The 14,582-nt window shown below is 41.2% G+C and overlaps 1 protein-coding gene across 2 annotated transcripts in view; it reads left to right on the top strand.

Annotated features, from left to right (window-relative positions):
• Positions 1-14,582, top strand: part of NEK11 (NIMA related kinase 11) — a 186,205-nt gene that overhangs the window by 59,593 nt on the left and 112,030 nt on the right. For both annotated transcript variants that reach the window (XM_074986116.1, XM_074986115.1), the window contains exons 5-6: positions 10,846-10,910; positions 12,403-12,529. In XM_074986116.1, the coding sequence (XP_074842217.1) occupies positions 10,846-10,910; positions 12,403-12,529 (192 nt within the window). The remainder of the gene's footprint in view (positions 1-10,845; positions 10,911-12,402; positions 12,530-14,582) is intronic.

The raw sequence follows: 14,582 nt of genomic DNA, 5'->3' as shown, positions 1-14,582 counted from the left end.
TAACCTAGATGATGCAATTTCAGCTCCCCCTTATCTTGTTCTGCCAGATGATGCCAAGGCTCATCAGGAGCTGTTTTGAACCTGGGGCTCCAGGTGAAGGAATTGGAGAAAATATGGGACTTCCCTTTTGATGTTCTCTGTTCTGTGGTACCAAAGATAGGAACCAACTTGTGGCAAACTTTCTCTTCTCTGTCCCCATTTCAAAAGGGCCAAACAAAAATACTTCATTCCAGATAAAGGAAATGAATATCTCTATATCTACCCGGCTCCAAATTCCTTCACTGTAGAAGCAGTCAACCAAAGGAAGAGGTGGGGCCAATTTAGAACTACCATCAAGAATAAGGACTGCAAGAGTCTGGTTTTATTTGAGTTAAAATTTTATTCATCTTCCAGTTTTCAACTTAGGGTGGGTAACCACCCAGCCCTCCTTAGCTGCTATGGTGACAAGATGTGTCAGACTGTGGTCAAGTTTGAGGCATCACTTCCTGAAGATTCCAGGAAGGAATTCTGGGGTATTTTTGAAGAGGGCATAGTGGTGGTGGAGCTCCACAGGTTTTTCTGACAAAAGCCCAGTTTCACTGGAAGAAGCCTCTCGTATACATGTGCCCATCCCAATCCAGGACATCTGGAGAGAGGGAATGTGATCCTCGGTCCACGTGTTCACCTCTCATTACACCGCGACTTAGCAAGCTAGAGATGATGTTGAGTTTGGCAGAGCTGTGTGTCAATCTATGCAGCAGTGAACTCCTATCATCTCCATGGCCACTGCATGGAGTCAGATATTATGGAATGGAAGTGAGCAAGCACGAAATAAAAGAAGAGTTACCTGTTTTGTAACTGGTGGTCTTTGAAACGTGTTGTTCATGTCCTTTCCATGAACCCCTCTCCTTCCCCACTTTCAAAGTTCCTGGCAAGAAGCAACTGAGGACCAGGGGAGTGTCTGGCACATCTTATACTGTGCTATGAGGGCCACTCCAGGGATTGCCAGAGACGCTCCATAACATATAGTTTTAAGGAGAAAACCTTCCAGCAGCGGTGCATGTGGTGAGCTTGCACACCTAATATGGAAGGGACATGGGCCACACATTTTGAAGAATACCAGTTACAGAACGAGGTAATTGTCTCTTCAGTTACAGTCTATCAACTAGCATTATTATGATGACCCTCTTTTAGCATTAGTAACTATTTGCAGACCTTTATTTTCTAAAGTTCATGTGACAGTCTTGAGAGACGGGAGTAGAATCAAAACAGTTAATCAAATCTTATGATTAAAACAAATATCAGCCTCATAAGAGAGAGAACATGTCTTGAACATAAAGAGTAAAATTTATCTTTGGAACAAATCCGTTAATGTCAGCAAAGTTACTTCTGAGATAAATTTGGCCTAATTTAACTCATTTTGGATATGAGTTTGAAGACACTTGCTACTTTCATCTGTACATCAAAGGCTCAGGCAATTATGCTTCAGATTTCTTAATGATGAGTATATTTTCATAACTAATGTAGGATCTATACCACCAGAAGAAATAAATTAGTTATCCCACAAAGTTCCACAGATTATTTCTTTCAAATCTACTTACAAGCTTCACTTATTCTTCTCTAGTCTAGTCGTTTGAAGAGAGAAATAATGATTGCACTCTACGGCTGAATGGCTTTGTCTAATGTAGAGAAATTTAGCATGCTGATCATTGTTTGGTCCCACCAGCACACCTGAAACATCCTTTCATCCTCATATGTTATACATATACTTATAAAACACACAGGATCTTTTTCAGGGACATGTTAATACACCATGTCTATCTTAAGTACAAAATATATATCAGAAAACAGCATATGCATATTTTCACACTACACATCTCCTAAAGGTTCTCCAGCTTGTATTTACAGTTACCAGTCCTTGCTGTTACTCAAGTCAGTCTAACAGTCAGCTAAACTGAGCATGAGCAGGGGAGGTAGGTCTCAGCTGGATGTGTCCAATGCTCTGTTGCTGTTGCACAGGGACCTCAAACTCCATCTATTGCCGGAGGATTTGCACAGTTCAGCCCAGGAGTCCCAGCAGCCTGGGGGCATGTCCATCATTATCACAAGGCCCTGTTCCTTCCCACCCCCACCCTCTCAGAAATTACTGTGAGAGCTCTGGTGGAGGACAGCAACAGCGTTGTTTACCTGCACGCCCTGCAGCAGTGTTGGTGGGAAGGGGCAGGCTTTGGAGGATATGTACCCTTGGGCCGCCAGGACTCACAGGCCCTAAGTTGAGCCTGGGAGTGGCAGGGACTACAGAGCAAGGTAAGCACCCCACTGGCCCCCTCACACACAGACATCACACCTCCTCTCCCATAACTTGCTCCCCCTCCCACCAAGCTTCCCACCCCAGGCCCTCCTGCACCCTCCCTCCTGCCCAGATCCCCAAGCATCCTCCTGTACTGTTCCACCTGCTTAAGCCCCCAACCTTCGGCCCCCTCCTTCCTGTGCAAACCTCCACCCTCAGCCCACTCCTGCACCCTCCCTTCCACCAGATCGCCCATGTCCCTCCTGCACAGACCTTCACCCCCAGCCTGCTCCTGCACCCTCCCTCCCACCCAGGTCTCCCAGACTGCTCCTGCATACAATCCCCAGGCCAGACCCCCCATCCTTAACCCCCTGCTGAACCCTACTTTCCGCCCAGACACCAAGACACTTCCACCCCACTCTTGCACCCTTCCTCCCGCCTGATCCCCACTCACCTCAGGCCCCTTCTGTACTTACTTTCTCACCCAGGACCCCACCCTCAGCCCTCTCCTACACTCTGCTTCCTGCCCAGACCCCGACTCCTTAGCTCTCTACCTCCCACCCAGTCCCTACACCACCATCCCTCTCCCGCTCTCCAGCAGCTCCCTCCAACACACTGAACCCCTAATTTTTGGTCCCACCCCAAAGCCTGCAAAATCTGCTAGCCCTGGGACCTCAGAAGAGTTAATTTGCAATCCTCCCTGCCCCCATGGTCCTGTAGTATGAGGGGAGAGAGGTATCTCAGCTGGGGGCCACATCAGTAAGGATTGTGATTGTTTTTGTTTGGTTTTTTTTCTCCTAATCAGTATGTGGCTCCTGACTGATTTTTCTGTGGGTGAGTGACCCCCCCATCCTAAAAAGGATCCCCCCACCTGCCATAAATAAAGACAATGTAGAAAGTTTTTGTTTGGAACATAAATTAATATTTTATTTTATTTAAAATAAAGTTTGGTAAACTAACTTGATATGCAAAATAAGATCTAAATATAACCCCCCTTATATTATATCTGTGCATTTGTGTTTTTATGCTACAGTACCCTAAAAGGAATAATTTAGTATTTAAGGTGTTTAAAGATAATCAATTCCATTTTGTCATCATGGGTGGTTGGCTGATGGTCCATGGAAAGTTTTGTGTTGCATGGGATGGGCTGCAGGCCAACAAGTTTAAGAATCACTGTTTTAGGGATAAGAATCCTCTTGATTCAGGCAATATCTTAGCAGAGGTTGGTACATTTGCCTATACACCTACAGACCATGCTAGTGAGAGTGTGATGGATAAAGATCTCTTGTTTGAGTGCTGCCTTACAAATTATCAGAGCAGTGCTTTCCCAGCATTTGCCTCAACCAGAACATGAAGAATAAAATTGAAATGAAAAACGTCAATGTCTAATTAAACTACCAGTTTTCTTTTTGAAATTCTAGTTGGGGAATTAGGCATTAGGAATGTTCATATCCTGAAGAGAGAGCTTAGTGTGAAACCTGTACTTAAACAAGTATACATTAAAGAAAGGGACGCAGACTTTGTAATACGGTGAAGAATGCAAAAACTTCATGGTCCTAGGCTCTTAACTGCTTTCCTACCCCTGTGACTTTCATCTCTCTATGCCTTCTGTATCTCAGGTTCCCCCCTCATGTGCCTTTTATCCACTTTGTCCCTCTACTGTATTTTTCTTATCTTCCTCTTGTTCTGCAAAAGACAAGGATGGGAACATGTGATTTGTCCATACGGATCAGCGACACAAACGAGCAATAATGGAGAGCGCCTACTGCTGTTCTGTAGTATGAATAACTTGTGTATTGGAAACACCTATTTTGCACACAAAAATATTCATAAGAAAACATGGGTCTCCTGATGGCATCACTAACAATGAAATCGACTATCTCTGTATCAGCAAACACTGGCGATCAGCGCTGTTAGATGCAAGAGTGTATCGTGGAGCCAATATTGGATAGGACCATCATCTTCTGATGGCGTCGCTTCACCTTCGCTTAAAAAGAAAAAGAGAAAGGCAACCACTCTGGTCCTTCGCAGTTGAAAAGCTGAGAGATCAGGCCATGGCTGAACAGTACAAGCTCAAACTCAAGAATCAGTTCCAACAAATGCATCGTGAAAATGAACTTGAAGACCAGTGGACGCGGGTCAAACAAGCAGTGACTAAGAGCACGGAAGAGACGATTGAACAGAGAAGAGGCATGCAAAGAGAACACTGGATACAAGACAGAACCTGGAAACTGATAGATGAGCATAAAATCGTGAAACAGCATAAGGACGAGGCAAAACTGCCAAATGAGATAGCAGAGGCTATTGCAAAGTATCAATCGCTGGATCGTCAAGTTAAGAAAAGCTGCTGGGCTGACGAAAAAGAATGGTAGGAATGTAAGGGTGCTGAAGCAAGAAGAAGCAGCTAAGAAGTGTGACACCAAGATCCTGTATTGTATTGTCCGAGAATTAACAGGTCCAAGATGCAATTCCAATGCTCCTATCAAGGATAAGAACGGGAAGATCTTACTTAGCAAAGAAGAGCAAGATGCACGCTGGATAGAGCACTTCAAAGAGATATTAAACCAGCCAGCTCTAGCCACAACCTACAATTTTAGTAATTCCAATCCTTCTGACAAACTAGAAATAGACCTAGACGTGATCAAATTTGAAGAAACTGATAAAGCCATTAGATTGCTGAAGAATAAGAAGGCTGCCAGTCTTGACCAAATCACGGCCAAATTACTAAAGTATGGGGGCAACAGTGTCGTGCAAGAACTAACGGGGTTGTTGAATGCATGCTGGCGAGCAGAGTGTGTCCCAAGTGATTGGAGGAAGGGAGTGATTAAGTTACCAAAAAAGGGGAATGTCACCGATTGTAGTAATTGGAGAGGCATTACACTCCTATCAGTCCCGGGCAAAGTGTTTTGTATTGTCCTGCTCAGGAGGCTTCTGGCCACAGTGGATAATACACTGTGGGAGGAGCAGGCTGGATTTTGGTGTGGACACTAATGCAGCGAGCAAATTTGCACATTGCGCAGCATCATTGAATAGAGTATTGAATTTCAACGGCCACTGTCAAGAAACTATCGATTTCAAAAAGGCATTTGACAGCATACATAGAGAGTCATTGTGGAACATAGTACATAGTTATGGTATCCTGCAATGCTAAACCAATACCTTCCAAAATCTCTACCTAAACTCCAGTTGCTGTGTGAGGACCGATAGTGGTATGACCGATTTCTTCAATATTGACTCTGGTGTGCAGAGAAGCATGTGTTCTATCACCATTCTTGTTTCTTTTGGCTGTGGACTTCATTATGAGGAAAGCAATGTGCAGGATGAATTCTGGTATCTCTTGGGAAAACCAGTGCCGGCTCATGGATCTGGACTTCGCCGACGATATCGCGCTGCTTGCAGAAACAGGTGAATGCTTGCAGGACATGACAACAAATTTAGAAAAAGAAGCAGGTAAAGTTGGGTTGAGGATAAACAGCAATAAAACAAAGGTGATGCAGGTCAGAAAAGCTCAGGTGAACACACCAATAGTGGTCAAAAGTTAGTCCTTGGAAGATGTCCGGCAGTTCACTTATCTTGGCAGCACTCTGACCAATGATGGGGATGTCGAGGCAGATGTCAACTGCAGAATTGGGAAAGCCTCGGCAGTGTTCCAAAGACTATGCCCAATTTGGTCTGTGTCAACAATTGGCCTTGCTGCAAAGCTTTGACTCTATAGCACTATTGTCATGTCCACTGCAATCTACGCCAGTGAAATACGGAAAAACACTGCAAGAATATCACGTAAGCTGAACGTGTTCCACCAACGATGTCTGCGTAAGATCCTTGGTGTTTCCTACATTGATTGCATTACTAATGAAGAGATTCTACAAAGATGTGGTCTGCGGAGACTGCAGGATGTTGTGGCAGAGCGTAGATTGTGTCTTGCTGGACACATCTTGCGTCTTTCAGATAATCTTCATCCAAAGATAGCAATGCGATGGACACCAGCTAAACAAAAGAGAAAGAGGGGAAGACCACTGAAAACGTGGCGAAGCACAGTTAAAGAAGACTTTAAGAACATTGGTATAATGTGGGAAGAAGCGGAAACAGTGGCATCAGACTGAAATCTCTGGCGAGCACTTGTTGCCCAATGTGCCCAGACGCACAGGCGGACCTAAGTCTAAGTCTAAGCTAGGTCTGGTTCTGCAAATAAATCTTTAGAACTCTCTCTGTTAAGTAAACCTCCCTTGATAAATAAATGGTGTGAGACTACTGGGCTTCCTGAGAAGTAAAGTTTAATTCTCTGGTGATGGCAGCACTCTGAGTTTTGTATAGCTTTTTATTTTCTTTGCTTGAGTCATCACTGTTTAATTGCACTTCCCTGACCATGCTCAGATAGTTTGACAATTTTTATTTGCATTCCTTTTATTGCATCACATATTTGTCTGTAGCTTAAAAGTGTTCTCTGCCTTTCTGTATTTCATTATTATTATGTACTGTAAAAATTATTAGAGCCAAATGATAACAAGAATTAAAATATTTGGGCTTTTTAATAAGTCTATAACAGGCATCCATTCTAGGTACTCAAAAATGTAATTGCCGGCCTACTTATGTAATTATACTGATTTCTTTTCTGACAATATGGAAAAATTGTATCAAAGTGTAGCACATGCTTTTAATCATTGCCTGTTGTAGTGCAAAGACAACATGGCCCTGAAGCTGGAAAATAGGAGCAGTTGTAATCAATTAATTCCATTTCATAATAAATAAATTCCTTAGATAGTATGAAGGAGATCTTTTGCTCAAGAGCATTTAAATTGCATACATCTATCCACACAGCTGAGCATGTACCTACAGCTTAGCTGAAACTTCTGGTTCAGTATTTAGAAATTCTATGTTTAAAATGTTTTTGCTACGTAAAAGGATTTTTGCAATGACAGTGCAAATTAGAAAGGTTAGAAATTTTCATCTTTTTCTTGTGCCTCATGAATCTCATAGGATATGATAGTCTCACGGTGACCCCACCATCCTCTGTGTATTTGACGTAATTGGAAAGATTTTTGGATTTGAACTTGACAGCTAAATTGTCTAGAATAAATGGATGCACATCTCATCTATCATTAGTGTAACAGAAGAGTGAAATAATGGACTGCAGTGCTTAATGGCCTTGTTTAGGCTAGAAAAGTTAGCATGCTAACCACCATGGGTGTAGCACTTGCACCATTTCACACATCCACATGCAAGACTGCTCCTAACCGCATCCAGGAAATCACACCATTGTTGAGACTTTTTTTGAGTAAAGATAACCACTATGTGAGCCTTCATCTTGGTAATTCCACTAGAGCAATTTCAAAATCTAGTGATGTTCTCATTGAAGCCCCAGTGGTGCAATACTACTGTCCTACAGCACACAAGCCACTGCCTAGACTGCATGTCTGGTCTTTTGCCATCTATTGCACAGGAGTCTAGTTCACCAGAAGCCATTTAATTCCACAAATAATTCATTGCACGTTGGTCCAATTAGTTCCGTAATATGTTTGCAGCAGTAAACTTAATTGTGTCAATTGGTAGCATATGGCAGAGGAAGCCTTATTCAGCGTGAGTGAAGCATGTTGAAAGAAATTCCTCCATACTTGTCTATGAAAAAAGGTTGTTTCTGTCTGATGCACCTTGATGTAAAGTACTTTTGTATGTCAAGTAAGGATCAAACGCATATCTATTGTACATAGGAACAGATAATTTTGTAATACCTTTAACAAATACATTTAGCCACATTTGATACCCACGCTTTGGAATTCAAATCCTGCCCAGAAATCAGTATCCAGTTGTTTACTTCAGAGTTTCTTTGTAATGAATAGTAATGTAATAGGATCTGAAGTGAGACATTTGATATGAAAATAAGGCTTTATGCATATGTGGAAATAATGGTGCATGTCACTTTAAAGAGTTTGGTATTCCTTCCTAATTCAGGTGCTTGACAAATGCATGTATATTGCTTTTAAAATTTGCAATTACAAATTTATTTAATCTGTTTATTTAGAAACCTTGATAAATACCCACTGCATAATCCACTGATAATTCATTCTCATCTCTTAATGCACTATAGAAATAAATTGTTTTAACTATTATCCTTGAGGACAAGAACTGGAAGGAGCAGTTGAAGTGTTCAAATACTACTGAAATATTTTCTTTACATTTCATTAATCATGAAGGCTATTTTTTTCAATCTGCAGTTTACAAATATACAGTAATGCCTTTTATTAGGTATTAATTACTTTCCCATGAGATGTGGGCTAAATTTCTCAGTTAAATGATGCATCAGAAGACATTATTATCTCAACCTTTGCTGAAGCATACGAGAATCTCGGCCTCACACCGAACATCAAAAAGACCAAGGTGCTCCACAAACCCTCACTGACGGGACAATTTCATGCATCTTCTGTTGAAGTCAGTGGAGAATTGCTGGAAAATGTGGAGCACTTCCCATACCTTGAAAGTCATCTTTCTGCTAAAGTCGACTTTGATGCGGAAATCAAGTATCGTCTGAACTGTGCAAGCTCTGCTTTCACCCAACTGAGACAAAGGGTCTTCAAGAACCCTAACCCTAACCCTATCCCAAGACAAAGTTCCTTGTATACCATGCTCTGATTGTTCCAATGCTACTATATGCATATGAAACCTGGACAACATACAGGCATCATTTGAAGGCACTTGAACAATATAATCAACGTTGCCACATGAGAATCACAAATATCTCTTGGGAGGATAGATGCATGAATACTAGCATCCTGAAAAATTCGAACATGACCAGCATTGAAGATATTATCATTCATCAAAAACTTCATGGACTGGTCATGTGGTTCAGATGTCTGATCAGTGCCTCCCAAAATAAATTCTGTTTTCCAAATTGGAAGAAGGATAGAGGAGCGTTGGGTCCAGCGGAAGTGATGTAAGGACATGCTGAAGGCACACATGAAAAAGTGCAGCATCAGTGTCAACACTTGGGAGAATCTTGCCTGAGACTGTCCCCAGTGGAGAACGGCAGTCTGTGAGGGGTGGTGCTATTTGAGAGGTTCTGCCACAGAGCAGACGAGGATAGGTGGAGAAGAAGAATAGAGTGTCAAAAACTGTCCCATACCCTTCCATCAGCTACTAACACCTGCCTCTTTTGCGATAAGATCTGCAGCTCCAGAATTGAGATGATCAACCATTAACAGACTCACAAATAGGAGGGTGACTTGAAGACATTGTACTCATTATTGAGTGACTGCCAAGATTATCTCAATATGCAAAATATTTTGGAAATCGCTACAGTACTTCTGTACTGAAAAATTCAAAAATTCCCAGAAAAAAAGGGGCAATTCCCTATTTGAACCTTTAATTATGCTGAATACCAGGGTCTTGGCTTTTTGCCCATTGTTCGTGCTGCAGATATGCCCGAATAGTTGTAGCTTCTCTTTTATAACCTTCTGCAGCAGGTTCTCTTTCATCTGTATCTTCCTATATAATTCCTCATTGGTGACCTTCTGCATCCATCCTATTCTCAGGATCTTTCTATAACAACTCCTCTCAAATGCCAATATTCTTCTCTTCAGATCTTTCGTTATCACCCATGTCTTGCATGTGTACAACATGCTGCTGAATACACACATGTTTTCAAGACACTCACCTTTGTTCCTAAGCTAATTGCTTTGCTTTTCCAGGTCTTATTCATTGCCTTCAAGCTCGTTATCGCTTTTGTTATTCCAACTGCTATTTCCTTTTTGCAGTCTAGATCAGAAGTCATGTTGCTCCCCATTTATGTGAACTTCTCTATGTTCTCTAGTTCAATTATCACCATAATCTATAAACGTGCTGCCACTAGGGATTATTGTGATTTATTATTTTTTTACATTGGAGGAGAGGAAGATAAGGATTTCCCGGGTCAAAATGTCAAAAAGTTGAAAAAACGTGGTTACACACATCTCTACTCATGGTTTATGGTGTCCTGTGAATCCTTGAGGAATCTCTTGGTTAAAACTGTTTGGGGAAGGGAGAGAATTACATATGTTCAATAAATATATTATATTTTCTTTCAAGTAACACTTTTTCTCTGAGAATTGATACTCAGGTCTGCAATCCCCCACTTTTTAATTCATGTATTCTGAAGTATCGTATGATGGTGATTATCCTTCTGGTAGATGATACAACATTGCTCTTTTTAGAGTAACCAGAAGGGTAAAAAGAGCAATAGGTTTTGTTCCCTTCCATCAAAGGCTAAATATCTTGCCTCTGGAGCTCACCTAATTCCTTATGTCAAAGGACTGAGTGCTAGTCTACAATTGCAATACTTGAGTCATGTGCATTATGCTAGGTACCTAGTTCCTTATCCTGCAAATGACTGCACATGGATGCATTTCTGCATCATCTGGAGCACCTCTGAAGGCAATGGAGTTAATGTAAGGATGGACTGGTGTACTGTCGTTTGCAGGACTGGGTCTCCAATCTGCCAGGCTGGTCTTCGGTAATGTAGTGCTCTTGAAAGAAGTGGTTGGGTTACTATGTTTGATTATAATTTCTCAAATCAGATTAAATTGAATTCTTCCTTTATGTTTCAGGCGAATACTTCACAGGGATTTAAAAACCAAGAATATTTTTTTGAAAAATAATCTTCTTAAAATTGGTAAGATTTCCTTACCTTCTTAGATTACTTTTAGAACGGTAGGAAATTCCATCACAAATGTTGTAAAGACATAGGTTTAAATTACTTGGTATTTAGAGGTATCTAATACCCTGTATCTTATGGCTAATATACTTCTAAAACTAGAGTAAAATTTAATTTTGTCCAGAGGTGAAAGTAAGCCAGTGTGCCCTGGGACACCACTCTGGCAAGAAGGAGCTGGCTGGCTGGGCTGCTTTGGCTGCAAAAGGAGGTGGAGCTGCTCCCAGCCCAGCTCCTGGGGCTCTCTTGCAAGCTACCATGATAAGCAGCAGGCAGCCAGTCAGGTGAAAGGGGCTGATTGAGGACCAGCAGTCCGGTCTGCCCAGCCCCATGCCATGTCCTCCTGCATATTGCCAAGTCTTGCCATGATATTAGAACTGAGAAAACTCTTGGACACCCTTATTTTTACAATAGGCAGTTGTCTTATTTTCAAAAGTTGCACATTATTAACATTAATAAAATAATACCCTTTCAAATTTTTTTCTGATGGAACAATTGTAAAAGCAATAACTTTTTCCATTATAAAACTGTTTTTTCTTTTTATGGGTAAATTCATATATTTATGCGCTACATCTGTTTTATTCGTCTGTGTAAAGGAAATAGGAGTACTAACTCTTTTACTCAGTATGCTTGTTTCAGTCACAGTCATACTGATAGTCAAATTCATTAGGTTGTTTTTTGTTTTGTTTTGTTTTTAACTATTTTTAAACATTTTTATATGACCATCATGACCATGAAAGGTTCCAGACTGATATTGTAAAATTATGATTTAAACTAATCTCTGATTTTCTGTTATGCCCGTCACAATGGTGACTAGGTGTTAAAATCCTTTGCTTAAAAGGTGCAGCATACATAGGCATCAGCAACATAAAATTTTCCACAGTCTGAACAATATGTCTGGGTCTTGAACCGTAGGAATCACCTCAACAGGGGAGAGAGTTCATTCTCCAGTTCCTTTCACTCCTTAGCCTCTCTGATGAGAGCGTATGCAAAGTTGTCTGTTATTAGTCCTGCTTTCTGTGAGATGAATAGACATTAATCCATGGGGAAAAGGACTGATTCTGTCATGTCACTTTAAACTAAACAAGACATCCATAAGATGGAATAAACTTCTGTTTACTGTTAGCATGGGTTGCCTTTGAATTAACCCAAGCTACAGAAGTGAAAAGTTCTGTATCCCATTACCAATACTCTGATCCATCCAGTTACCTCGACTTATGTGTTTCAGGAGGTAGGTCTTTGCTGTTTTAATTGTCATTGTTCTGCTTTTCCAATAGAGGTATGACAGTTCACACCAGTTGAAGATCTGGCCCTAAATTTTTAAAGTAATTTTAAATGATAAAATGTTATATTAAAGACATTCAAAATAAGCTTAGAGTTCCTGATTAGATTTTTAGTTTGGATATTCTTACCTAACTAGTATTTTTTTTTAAATATGTAATTTGATTTTAAGGGGACTTCGGAGTGTCTCGTCTTTTGATGGGATCATGTGATCTAGCAACTACATTTACTGGGACACCTTACTACATGAGTCCAGAGGCACTGAAACATCAAGGTTATGACACAAAATCCGACATATGGTAAGTGGGCAACATGCTGTTTGGACTGGAATATTCATTTCTTTGTAATGAACAAATCACTTAAAATGCATCCGTTTTCTAGGTCATTACCTGTTTGCTTGTATTATGTTCTCACTGTTTTTTTTTCTTTTTCAAATTTATTTGCATACAAAAAAGTCAAGCAGGGCACCTGCTTAGAATACCTGCACTACTCCACATTAGAACCATTCAAAGGCCTTTATTTCAGTTCCTGGCTATGTTGCCATTTGGAGCTTTGTTCCTCATATTTAGAAATGGGTAGGCTATTGTCATAGGAAGATCTGGGCCTTTAAGAGGAATCTCAGGTGCAGGCCCTGCCAGTACCTGTCTTTTCTTCCAGGTCAAGGGACTTAGTAATCAGCTAAGTAGGGGCCGGGAGCAAGGCCTGCTGGGTGGGAAAGGGGAGACAAGATAAAAGACAGGTTCCATTCATTGGTAGGAGAAATTAGAGGAGAGCAGCAGATTGATTTTAGGCTTTCTAGTAACTGGGTTTTGGGCAAGGTCCAACAGTAGTTTCCCTTGCAAGGGAGCCAGGAAGATCCTGTGAGGAGTTCAAGTGAAGAAGGCAGGAAAAGGCACAGGGATGGAGAAGACAGTCGGAATTAGTCCTGAGAACCATGAAATAGAAATTTGAAGCATAAGGCGAAAGTGATGCTTTGCAGCATAGGATCCCAGGGTCAGATCCCAGAGTGGTGGAAGAACATGGGCTCACCTACTGTGCCACTCAGCAGTCATAGAAAAACTCCAGTGACCATGGTTGAAGAACCTTGTGAGCCCTTGAGATATAGGGCAAAAGAGAAAGTTGCGATACCTGAATCAACATGATGAAGGATGTTAGCTAAAGAGTTTGTGGGAACTCCTGCAGAGAAAGGAAAGTGATTTAGGTTGAGTTTATAAACTTGTTTACCCTGGAACAGTAGGACTGTTACTTTGGCCAACTCACCCTACTAGCCCAAGTAGAATAACCTGAGGCAGGAAACTGCGGCACAATGGGGAAACCAAGGAGCAAGCATTTGACACGAGAGATAGGCACACCATCACAGTCATGAGTCATCTGTCAGACTCAATTGTTTATCGTTTTCACGCTTTTCTAAAAATATTTATGCGACCAACTTTTTCATGTTCTAAAATGGCTCATTAACTTCCAAAATTATAGTGTGTCTTTAAAAAGAACTTTTTTTTTGTATGAAAGTGTATCTAAGTGTCATTTTTTTCTTTTAATATTCCAACTCTGGAAATTATCTATACAGTCTTTGAACACTGAATAGCAGTTTTATTACTGAATTACTGGGAATCTCTGAAGATTTACACAATTTTCTGCTCCAGTTTTTCTTCTCAGATATGGTGATGGTACCTGGGAGCAGTTCTAAATGATGAGAACAGACTGACCACCTTTTAGACACTAGTAACATCTACTATTATTCACAGGCAATATATACTGTAGCATTCAGCTTGTATCAAGGGGTGAGTCTGGAATCTTGTCTCATGCCTCCTGTAACTGAAATGAGGTAGATTTTATGTCAGATTTTCTACGGTTAATATGAGTTCAACATGATGAAAATGTCATTCCAGTCAAGAAAAGAAATTTGAGAGGGATTTCAAAAGATGTGGGAGTAAGTCATTCCGCATGTAGAGAAATCTCTTTCAAGCCATGACTTATAGTTGTTGTTACTGAGTTGCCATAAGAAGTATTTTATTTTATTGCAGTATGAGCAGTTTTATCAGTGCAACTTTCTATTCATTAATTGGAACAAATTCTGTTCATAGTTACGCCTATGCAATCCCTCTGATGTGTGAGTTGTTGAGAACTAAATGAAAGCAGGGTCACATGGCCAGAAAGCCCTTCCAGGAGCACTGGTTATGTGCTCCCCTAAAGGGCCCCTCCCAAACACCTGCTCCCTGCACATGCTGTTCACGCTTGCTGTGCTGCACCCAGCCTCTCAGAGCCCATGCCTGGTTCTGAAGCTCAGACCTCAGAGCCATAGGCCCAGAGCAGCAGCTCTGGACCAGCAGGTTCGCCTGCTGGCCATCCTCC

The sequence above is a fragment of the Carettochelys insculpta genome, chromosome 2 (assembly GCF_033958435.1).
Source record: "Carettochelys insculpta isolate YL-2023 chromosome 2, ASM3395843v1, whole genome shotgun sequence".
Lineage (NCBI taxonomy): Eukaryota > Metazoa > Chordata > Testudines > Carettochelyidae > Carettochelys > Carettochelys insculpta.
Note: the sequence above shows the minus strand (reverse complement) of the source record. Positions and strands in the feature narration are given on the sequence as shown.